General features: G+C 36.0%; 1 protein-coding gene across 2 annotated transcripts in view; it reads left to right on the top strand.

Moving 5' to 3' along the window:
• Positions 1-12343, top strand: part of LOC108976703 (pyrazinamidase/nicotinamidase) — a 36693-nt gene that overhangs the window by 20035 nt on the left and 4315 nt on the right. Inside the window, exons 1-4 of one of the 2 annotated variants that reach the window (XM_018945962.1) lie at positions 968-1228; positions 1383-1540; positions 2790-2976; positions 11589-11693. In XM_018945962.1, coding sequence (XP_018801507.1) covers positions 1455-1540; positions 2790-2976; positions 11589-11693 — 378 coding nt within the window. In that variant the 5' untranslated portion in view covers positions 968-1228; positions 1383-1454. Of the gene's footprint in view, positions 1-967; positions 1229-1382; positions 1541-2789; positions 2977-11588; positions 11694-12343 lie in introns of those variants that run through there. The other variant, XM_018945961.1, reaches the window with a different exon arrangement.

Here is a 12343-nt window from a genome sequence, read left to right as displayed (position 1 = left end):
TATGAAGACCTGAATCTCTTACAAAACCGAAGTCGCAAATGAGATGTTTGAGAATRGAACTGAGCGCGCTACATTTATCATATCTGTGATGAGGTCTAGGCTTATATATATATATGATCTGGAAACTGTCTAACAATCTACCGAATAGCGCTCCAACAAAGAGCCGAAATTGCAAAACCCGACATTCGCTGAAGTCACTAAAAGCCAACGCAGCCGACACTTATAAGAAGTGTATAAAAAATTGGATGGATAAAGATTTGTTTTAGAATATGTGAAAATGTGCAAAAATGTATAGAAAAAAAAGAAACTTAAAAATAAATTTCTCTAAATCTAAAAAYACTTAAGTCAACATTTATTATATTATTATATAATAATTATGTAATAATAACAACAAAGACTAAAATGTTAGAATTATTAGACAATATACATATGAGTATTGTGCAAATCGCTTTGCCACTAACATTTTCCGTTGCCATTATTTACTTGCACATGCTAGTATATACATACATATGTATGCATGCAGTTAAAAAGTAGCTTAAATGCTTTCAAACGATTCATCATTTGCGTATTACTTATTTGATGCGGCAGGCGGTCGCATACGCCTACCRCACGCCTCTAACGCCTCGGACGCTTTCAGCGTAGCTTGCATGCTCATCGCTGCTCATGTTTCGCGCCACTTAACACAGCTAAAATTGCGGTAAATTTCTATATGTATATGTATGTATGTAGGTAGTGCGGTGCATTGAAATCCCACAAAACCGCTGAATGAAAATGCTCGAAAGTTATACGCGAAGTGTACTTAGCTCCATACATAGACGCAGGCCATAAAGAAGCCAKCCGATCGCTATGGCGACCACACCCACGGCAGCGCACTTCCTGAGCGTATAGGTGCAGCGCGTTTTGTTATTTCGATAAATCATTGAAGCATTTAGCGTGAAAACACGCTGCATGGTGACAACAAAAACGCTGCCGCTTAAGCGTTTAGCAGTTAGTCGTCTGACTATCGCTGCCACAGGTCGACAGTGAATTTTTTGGTAAACTTTTGGCACGTTCAACGTATTATAAAGCATTTTTCACTTCCTTCGCTATATAGTGATATCCTTCAGACGTCATCGAAACGCTCACCACCTTCTAGTATTTAGTGGTGTTGGTGACGAAGTGGCGATTTATAGCTTTTTAACTGGGAAGCGTTTTGTACTTCAATTTGAGCTTTTAACTCCACACAAAAGTGAGTTTTTACGACACACATGTGTGTGTGTGTGTGTTTGTGTGTGAGCATGTGTGTGTATGTGAGTGCAAGGGTGGCGTGTTAGTGGCATTTAACCACCAAGGCTATACTAGCGTTCTTTAATACTTGACTTGAGCATTACTTCTACTTGCAGGTGCATTGTTGTGTTTGTTTTCGACTTTCTTGGCGGTATAAAATTTGGTTGCAAGCAGACATTTCCGTGAGAATGGACTCACCAACACCGCCAATTGTAATCGACGATCCGAACGGCTCAGCAATGGATGCTTGCTTCACCGCTTTCGATAAGGACGGGTGAGTGTTTCAAGTTCACTTATAATAAAAATTATATTTAATGTGCTGTGACAAATTTTATGGCGACAAAAATGTAATTAAAAAGTGCAATAAATATAAAAAAATATATTAAATGTAATTAAGCTAAAAAGTGTTGTGTATTACTAACAAAGAAATATATTATATAATTAATAAAAATGTTACTTAGCATGGCCTCAAACAAATTTGGATATGGTTTTGGTGGAGCAACTAGCAAGTTTCTTGAAGATATATCGGGAGATGAAAGAGTTTTCCATACAAGCACTTGATTCCGATCGTACAGTTTGTATGACAGCTATATGCTATAGTGATCCGATATGAACTATTTTTTGAAAAAATGGTAGTGTTGATTTAGAAATGTCATTGAAATAAGTTTTCCATACAAGGCCTTGAATTTGATCGCTCACTTTGTATGGCAGCTATATGTTATAGTGACTCGATCTAAACAATTTCAGCGGAGGTTGCATATTTACTTTAAGCAATAATAAATTTAAAGTTTCTTAAAGATATATCGTCAACTGAAAAATTCTTCCATACAAGCACTTGGTTCCGATTGTACAGTTTGTATGACAGCTGTATGCTATAATGATCCGATCTGAAAAATTTCTTCGGGGAATGCATTCATTACTTTAGGGAATCAACCATGTAAAATTTCTTGAAGATATATCGTGAAATGAAAGAGTTTTCGATACAAGCACTTCGTTCCGATCGTTCAAATTATATGACAACTATATGCTATAGCAGTCCGATCCGAAGAATTTTTTAGGAAATCGTACCGTCGACTTCGGCATAATTATGTGACAAATTTCGTAAAGATATATTGCCATATAAAAAAGTTGTCCATACAAGGACTTGTTTCCGATTGTATGACAGCTATGTATGTATATGCTGGAGCGATYCGATCTGAACGATTTCCACGGAGATTGCTTCACAGCTTTAGGCTATAATCCTTGTAAAAATTTCTGAAGATATCTTGTGTCATACTGATACCAGTGGTACTAACAAATTACCAGCTTTTTCGGGAGTTCAATATCTTAAAAATCTGAGAGACTAGTTCACGTATTTACAGATAAGTGGAGAGACAAATGTCAGACAATCAGGCGAATTCATTGGTATAAAAACAAGAACTTTTCACAAAGAAACCCAAATTAAATGCTATGTCGTTCGTTCTGTAAACCTAAATATTTTATAAATTCATATGWTCATAATCCTTCTCCGCTTAACCTTCCAGCGATGACCGTCTGAATTTGGGCGAATTTACACTCATCTGTCGGGCATTATTCCGCAACGACAAGGGGCATATTTACGATGTGCCAGCTGAACGGTTGCAGCAGATTTTCGAAGTATTCGATACCGATGCTGATGGCTACATAGACAGGGAGGAATTTAAGTTCTGCTGGAATCGCTGGATTAAAACAGTAAGTAAATGCGCATATACTTACAAACATACGCGCACACGTGTACGCACTGGGAGCTTTTAGTTCACTTAAGCGTATATGTGGCTTTATTGTGGAATGAAAGTAAAAATATGTGGAGCTCTATGCATACGTTTGAATGCAGTATGTGAATGTATGGCATGTCTGTGCAGTAAACAATATTACTTTTTGTGCTTCTCCCCACACTTAAAAAACRAATTTACATATGGCCGCTTGCAACTTGATTGAGTTATGTCACAGCGAATTGTGTTGCTGTGAGCTTTATTCTATTAAACGCTGCTACAAAGCGTTGGCGACGTCAAAAATTCATAAAAATCAAGTCTGCGTAATACAGTTGTCAACAATTTTTTTTTTTTTTTCCTACGATACGGTTGGTTATTCMCCGCCTTTCGTTGCCGTTGCTTTACGTTGGCCTATCGTTTGCAGTGAAAATCCTGCAATAAACGGGATTCCATCGAATCCTGAACATAGCATACAGAAGGATTTAAATTTTGCTCGCAAAAGCGCTGAAGGTCAATTTGTGTTTCAATTTAGTTATGGATCAATGTATGATATGTGTATGTATGTATGTATGTAATGTATGAATATGTGGATTGTGGGCGATATGCGCAAAGCTACTGTGGGTTTACCTGTGTTTCAGCTGTGGTTGAAAGGCCCGCAGAATTACTGCATTTGAATATTACCAATTACAAAATCGATAAATCGGCAAATTGTAGATCACGTGTACTTATGCTGTGGTTTTTTGCGAATATGAGATGTGTATATTCATATATTAGGGTGGGTAAAAAAAAACGAAAAATCATTAATTTTCATTGAGTTATAAAATTCATAAGAAAAAATAGTTGGGGTGGGTCGAAAAGTTCGAAACAAGCAATTTAAAATGTTTTTTTTTTACTATGTTACTATGGATATACACATACTTTGGTCGTGGCATCGCTTAAGGGGTTTGGGGTAGTCAGAATTTTAAAAGTAATTTTTTTTTTTATTTTCGTTAAGTGCCGATAATTAGTTTTTAAGTTATTCGACAAATAACCGAGAGAGCTCGGACACTTCAAAGCGCTAGTGTGAAACTTTAACTTTTTCTCAAAACTATATTCTTTGTACTGGTGACAACTGTAACTCGAAAACCGCTTAGTAGATTTTAATGAAATTTATACAGCTTTTAGAAGACATAATAAACTGGGGCCTRATCGAAGGATCCTTTTTCAAAAATTGCGATTTTTTAAGAACAAYTAACTGTTGGTTTTCGCAAAAATTTGGAAAAAAATTTCCTGAGGCCGCCATTTTGTTAATTTTGAAAAAAAATCCTTCAATCAGGCCCAGAATTATTTATTAAGAAATCTCATTTTTTTGTCCAACTGATTTTAGATGAATCTCCAATGAGTTATGCTTGCAAGCACCTTTTTTTGGAACAGGGTCAACGCAAACAACTAAAACTTTGGAAATTAAATTTGTTTTTGATTTTTTTAAATTTTCGTGACTTCAAGTCAACACATTCTATAATAATGCCACAGTACTACTTTTGTAAAATAACACGATTTAATAGCAAAAAAAAGACTGAAAATTGTAATTTTTTCGTGCCTCTGACTACCCCTAACCCCTTAAGACGCTTCAATATGCACTTACTTTGAAATTGATTAGTACGCTTTGTTGTATTTATTGATTTTGTTGGATGCCGACTAATTACCACTGTATAAATAAATTGTTTACGAGAACTATATATTTAGATTACTACGAATAGTTCTATTTTCTAAAGCGTTCGAAGAAGAAATGATTGCTTCCTGTGAAGGCAGTTTATTGCTAACTTTTGCCTAGATGCGATTATGAGGAAAAGCAAGAAAAAACGGTAACGATGGATATTGCTTCAACACAAAGTTGTTGAAGTATATTTATTCTGTACGAGATTAAAATAAAAAACCCAAAAACTTGATAAATTGAACTTGAATAATTAATTTTTCACATAAAATTTGAGGTTATGTGCGAGAGGTTTTGATTAAAAAAGTTATGCGTCTTGTCAATACCTACAACTTTGCCAAATAATTTTTTTCTGTAGGAACCGCTGTTTTGGCGGAAATCGAGAGAGGGGGTGTTTAACTCTTAAAAATTTAAACACGCCCCTATGCTTTCCTACTCGCACTCAGATCGTTCGCAAATTACTTTTCCTTTCATTTTTGTTTTTTAYCTTTCGTTTTCAAAAGCCATAGTACTTGGCTTTTTTGCTTTCTAGGAACGTTTTTAAAATTAAAAAAATTTAAAAATTCGCTTTATTAAACATATGTATATTGATTTTCCAATTTTATCAAATTCTGCTACAGCTTTATGCCAGTTCCACACTATTTAATTAAATATACAGTTGAATTTCCATAACTAAAACTTCTATAACTTGAACCCTTGTATTGGCTATAGAAGTCAAATTTCAKACAAATTTCCTTCCWTAACTCGWWGTATCTCTAACTCCRMGCTTTTTTGTRGATTMTGATGATTTGAGTTATGGAAGTATCAACAGTATATATTTTTTCTATAAAATGCAGCCAACAACTGCGCTTTAACACAAAGTTACAATAAATTGTACTTTGTAAATCATAAATAAAAATAACACATCCTGCTGCCTGTCGAGTTGAGAAGGAACTTTTGAATTACGAAAACAGGCGAATATATTTTGCTGCTTCTTTTAGCTTGAGAACGTAACCGGAATTGGCTTTTTATTGAAAATTGATTTTATTTACCCTTTCGACATTTAGCTCTGTCGGTGCATTAGGGCGGGTATGTGTGCGCCTTCCTGTCTGGCAAGCAGCGCAATTCAATTTCAATCTGACATTGCCATGAYGTCTACAAGCAAGCAAGCAAATGACAAGCAGTGCTTGGTGGGGCAGGCGAAGTTGGCGGTAAACTTAACGATGGTAGAAGGCTACAAGCGTAAAATTCTTGCAATTGACGTGAGCGAAGTGTGAGCATGTGAACTACTGTATGCGYGAATGTGTGTTGTGTTTGTGTGGAGGTGTGTATGTGAGWATTTTGATTTTGTATGTGTGGAGGAGAAAAGGTGTTAAAGTAATTTCCGGCTGTTGATGGTTGCAAACGTGTAAGTATGTAAGCATATGCAGTTTGTATGAGCGCGCTGTGGAAAGAATTTGCAAAATAATGCTTTATGTCCCAATTAGGTGTGCTGCAATGAATGAAAATGTTTAAAAATATTTAGTGAAGGAAATATAAAAAGATATGTAATTAATTTAAAAATAATTGATTTGATAYAAATTTGAATCATAACTATATGTATATTTCGGTAGTCGAAAAAGTCCTTTTGTATTTCTAATCAAACTTCAACCACCACTGGTCAACCACTTTTTGCCATTTTTTCGCTAGAGACATTATTTCATCGGTGTAAAATTTTTATCAGTGTAAATGGAAATTTCGAAATTTCCAGAACAGAAACGAGCGAACCATTGTTGTGCTACGCGAGCTGATATAGCATCGTCACTGCAAACTTCACATATTTCATTGGTGGTTTGCGTGGCATTCTTCCCTTTTTCATATAAAAAAAATAGGTAAAAAAACTTTTTAACTTTTTTTTTACAAAACAAACATTTTAATCACCGATTGTAGACAATTGACATGCCCCACGGTTTTATTTTAGTCTATGCATATGTTTATAATTCCCACGACTGTATCTATTTTATTATTTTTTGGTTTTTAGTACATTTATCTTAAACATTGCAATGTATGTTTAACATAAAACCGTTTAAATTAAAAAGTTTTTTTACCTATTTTTATTTTCTAGTTTTTAGTTTTTATTTCGCATTCTATTTAATTCATTTAGTGCTTCATCATTGCAAGGTTTCTTGCCCGTTAGTTTATTRCAGTCAAACTTCTCTATACGTAGTCCCTGCAAAGATCTTACTCTACTAAGAAGCACGTAGGCTTGACCTTCTTCAAACAGTCNGGAAATATAAAAAGATATGTAATTAATTTAAAAATAATTGATTTGATATAAATTTGAATCATAACTATATGTATGTATATTTCGGTAGTCGAAAAAGTCCTTTTGTATTTCTAATCAAACTTCAACCACCACTGGTCAACCACTTTTTGCCATTTTTTCGCTAGAGACATTATTTCATCGGTGTGAAATTTTTATCGGTGTAAATGGAAATTTCAAAATTTCCAGAACAGAAACGAGCGAACCATTGTTGTGCTACGCGAGCTGATATAGCATCGTCACTGCAAACTTCACATATTTCATTGGTGGTTTGCGTGGCATTCTTCCCTTTTTCATATAAAAAAAATAGGTAAAAAAACTTTTTAACTTTTTTTTTACAAAACAAACATTTTAATCACCGATTGTAGACAATTGACATGCCCCACGGTTTTATTTTAGTCTATGCATATGTTTATAATTCCCACGACTGTATCTATTTTATTATTTTTTGGTTTTTAGTACATTTATCTTAAACATTGCAATGTATGTTTAACATAAAACCGTTTAAATTAAAAAGTTTTTTTACCTATTTTTATTTTCTAGTTTTTAGTTTTTATTTCGCATTCTATTTAATTCATTTAGTGCTTCATCATTGCAAGGTTTCTTGCCCGTTAGTTTATTRCAGTCAAACTTCTCTATACGTAGTCCCTGCAAAGATCTTACTCTACTAAGAAGCACGTAGGCTTGACCTTCTTCAAACAGTCYTGCACCTAAGTATACGACTGCGTGATCCACAGTGCTGCCCTGCATTTTATGTATAGTAGAAGCCCATGATAGTATTGAAGGCAACATTCTTCTGTCAGCCGTCCCGTAATTGTACTTAGCTGGAAACTGTATGGCTTTCGGGTGTATAACATGTACTCTGTCTCTTTCGAAATCAATTCGTACGGAAGGTATATCTGTTGCATACATCTGAGTTCGACGAAATTGAGGCCARACGATTTCGTTGATGTAGCCTATAGCGCCATTTACTAATCCCTTTGAAACGTCAATATTGGGGAGGGAGGGAGATAAAAATTAMTTTGCSAGTTAGTTCACACCTGGGGCTTTCAGAAAAGCCCTCAACCTSCCCTCTATCCCCACCAGGGGCTGAGCGTTAGCTATCTTAGATTTCAATTTTGCATAGTAAATTTTATTCTACTTCTTGARACCTTTCATTTGATACCCATGTTGATGGRATTGATAAAACCTACGTTATCCGCCATTTTGTAGCGGCGRCCATCTTGAATTTATAATGGTAATGAATAAACATAATTGTATTGTCACCAAAACCCAAAGTGTATACAAAATTTCAGATTAATCGGTTGACAGGAAGAGGGTGAAATTTGAATTACTAAATTTGATCCAAGAATAAATAATAAAACAAACGGGGTGAGCTAAATAAAACCATTTAAATATAGCGCATTTCTTCATTATTGTCACTCAATGAAGCTTAAAATCTCACCTTTCCAACACTATAAGATATAACACCATGTGATTGGTAGCACTGGAGATATACCACTGYAACGACATCTAATGACAAAATACGAAAAGCCTTTTTCGACTCCCCAATATATAATATTATATAATATYTTGGTCTATCAAAGGCGAATAATTTTTCGCTTGGTGCTATGGAAAAGAGGTTCTTAGCCTTTTATAAAATTTAAGAAAAAATTTGTTTTCACTCAATAAAAAAAAAAAATAATAATAATAATAATAATTTCAACTTTTTTTTTTTTACCCACCTTAACTATTTTTTTCTTACGAATTTTTTAACTCAATATGTATTAAAAAAATAGCTTTCAAATTTATACATTAAATGTGCCGAGTATGAAAAAGTGCCGCACAAAATCTGTATTGCTCATACGACATGGTGTACAATTTTTGGCATTTTGCAAATATGCTGCAATTCTTTCCACAGCATTTCTTATTACATAATTTAAACATACTTTCTGCTCTCAAGTTTCTGTGAAGCAATCATTTTCGTTTGTTTATGTGCTTTCGTTTATATTTGCGCCAAAGAGTGCTTTGACCCATAATTCAATTGAGGTCGTGAACTATTAACATTCTAAAGAATGGCCATCTTATCCATTGTACAAAGAAACCAGCGGCGCAGCTGTGTTAGCACATTATATTTTTACAGTTACTTGCTTGCTGTGCGCTTTACTAATAATCACAGTGGGCTACAATGATTAAAATTMGCTGTACTCACGGAAATGAAAGAGCAGAGTAACAAATGATTGTTATTACACATTTGTTTGGCTTACTCACAATAACAGTAAAAAATGTAGAATAAGAAGGGAGTAAATATTTTTTTGAAAGAGTGTCTTATTGTTATATTGATATTACGTTTGGTAAACAAATAATAAATCATTAGGACTCAGAAGGCAGAGCGCATTTCACCAAACAACTATAATTTAGRGTAAAATTGAACTCCTTTTTGTAATTTTTTGAATATTTTTTGAGCGTAGATTATTATTAGGATGAAATGTTCTAGTAGAGAATTTTTATTTTTTTTTTGATTTTTCATGTACGGAGCCGGAATGATTGCAGCAGTGGAGGATCTTTGGTTTAGCGCCGTCGGAGAGCGTTTGTTACTCAAAAAGACTAGATTATATTGGCCGGTTGTTACGGCACACATAGACTAACTGGTACTTAGTAACGTCAGACGGATGTCATACAGGGAATCAAAGCTTTTAGCGAAATTTAAGAGCGATTTGATACCTAATTTTGATACTTCGTCTAGTCCTTTCAACTGCGAAGCTTCTAGATATCTCCAGCATGGGAGGTGCTCTAGTGTCTCTCTATTTTGCCTACTTCCTTGCATTTTCTGCAAATCCTGCAGTTCTTTCGTGTAAATAAAAACTATGCGTGTTTTTATCCGGAGCTCTTGCCGATGGTCTTGGCGTTCCACATCGTTCTGATGCGTCTGTCAGCTCTTACGGAATTTTTATAGTATATCATTTGAAGTGACTTCCGTATTGTCTTTACTGGTTCAGTAGCCAAACGGATGTTAATTTTAGTAATCTCTTCAGCTATTTCGTTACCCGGAATTCCTTTGTAGCTTGGACATCATACCTTTACAACCGCATTCAGGCAGCCGTGACATCAATTGCATTCCTGCTTGAAAAGACATCACTCCCTTAGCCATTTACGATAGGTCTGTATAGATGTTGTAAGTTTCGCAGGCGAGTGACATGCTTCTTTATCAACCATCCTCCTTTAATGTGACTTGAAACCTTCTCCCTAAAATAGAGGACACTGTGTCACTGTGGACAAGGTGCAGTGTGTTTAAGGTTGGTACCTGCTGACGGAAGCCTTACACTACGGCGTTCAAAAGCACAGCGGATCACATCAATGTCTTGATTAACGCCCTGAAGATTCTAGGAACTTTGACTACCAATTGGCATTGTTGAATTGACATACTTACCACCTTGKTAGGGTTCYAGGCGYCTCTAAAACCTCTGCCGTGTTTTGCGTCCGGCAYCCGGTTGCATTTCAACTCCACATTCAACTGAAAAAGTCAGTTCTTGGGTTTGAACCACAACCACCACGATACTCCCCGAGGAGCCAGTTGAGCTGCCATACAAGTCTGGACTGGTGGTCAGGTGTTGGACTCCATACACACAAACTCTAATTCCCAGCTAAACGCCTTCACCGCTTAAGCAACTCTCGCCAAAACGACCCCAACGGTATTCCGACTAGTGTAGATCAAACCACTAACATCTAATCGTCCATCAGTCCAGCTAATCGCCATAACACCCAGAACCGTATTGTCCGAGTACATCAGGCATTCTGCCAATATATGCACCCTATCTTCTCCCCGTCACTGTCGTATATCCTGGAACCAGCATTAACACAAAAAAAAAAAAAACTTCAGCCTCAAAATACAACGCAGAATAACTCTTACCAACAGTTTCTACTTGAGTGGCTTGGACTGAGTTGGCAATTGAAAAGTAAAGTCCTCTCTCGACGGACAAAAACCAAACTCTAAAAGACACTCATCATTCATATGGTGCAGAGGCATGGAGGAGGATCTCCATTCCGTCAGAAAGACCAGGTGRAGAATAAAGAAGAAGAAGGTCCATCACATCAAAGTATCGTAAAGCAAGATAGGCTTGACTATCGCTATGTAGCACCAATACATGAGGTCAGGTGAGAGGCTCAATTTATATACCTGCGTACATATAGGGATCACTGGTGTGCCCTTATTCACACGCTCAGACTTTAAAAAGCAAGAAGTCGGTAATTTGCCAAATATATGCCCAACAAATTAATTGGCTTTTACATGAATATCCGCCAATTCATATTCGCCAAACCGCAAATGTTGCAAGCAACATCAACAATGTCGCACTYAAATTTCATATCCTGCCGGCATCCTTCCGCTATTTGCTGGCTATTGTAAATTTCACTTGACTCTCAGCAACACTTCATTTTTCCACAGCAACAAACAACGTGTGTGTTTATTTTTGTATTTGTATGTGAGCATGTTTATAATTTTGTCGTTATACCATAGGCGYGTATGTGTGTGAACGCTTGTGTTAGCACTCCGAAAAATATCTAACATGAACTTTATTTTTCTACTTTTTCCTTTCACGCGCACATACAAACAAACCGACGCTTAACAACATCAACGCAGATTGTGCGACCGGTGAACGCTTTCCTCATTGTTGATGTACAAAATGATTTTATAAGTGGATCCTTGGATATAAGTAATTGCAGTGCACAGCAAAAAGGACATGAGGTGAGTGCTCGGAGCGCGCTTGGCGTACTCAAGTGGGGACACACAGTGTCTCGGCGAGTTGCAATGATGTTCACTGCTAAATATTTGTGAACGTATGTATGTATATGTGTATGTGTGTTTGCGGATAGTTGACAGCAATAATGAAGAAAGTGAAATAGAGTAAAATGTGCAAATTGTATGTAATATATAGAAAAGAAGAAGCGATAAGACAGAGAAAGGAAAAACGAAGGCGAATATACCCACAAAGTGTGTCCTGTGCGCGAGCATTMAAGGCGAACTCTTCGTAATTTCGTATTGTGCTGCGCGTCAAAGGTTGCACCAGATAGCGCAAATTAAWAGAGGCATGCGAAAAAGTGAGCAAAAAAAGTTCGTGCAGACAAATGTCGCGCTGTGGTCCTCTTCTATAGTAAACGCTAATTCAAGCTTTACCTTGGTAGTGTAGTTAGTAAGTACTGCTTTGGTAAAAAGATCAGATAAAAGCTTAATTAAAATGTGTGATTGGATTTTGGGGGTAGGTACGCGCTAAAAAGAATTCTTCAGAAATCTAAAGTTTAGAAAGAAAGAAAGAGAAAAGTCATTTTGTTAGAACTAAATGTTGACGTCAGCAATTAGAACCAATACACCGATATAGGAAACTCTTAAATAGTTCA

Source organism: Bactrocera latifrons, unplaced genomic scaffold (assembly GCF_001853355.1).
Source record: "Bactrocera latifrons isolate USDA-ARS-PBARC rearing strain unplaced genomic scaffold, ASM185335v1 scaffold_8, whole genome shotgun sequence".
Taxonomy (NCBI): Eukaryota; Metazoa; Arthropoda; class Insecta; order Diptera; family Tephritidae; genus Bactrocera; species Bactrocera latifrons.
This window is presented reverse-complemented; position numbering and strand designations above follow the sequence as displayed.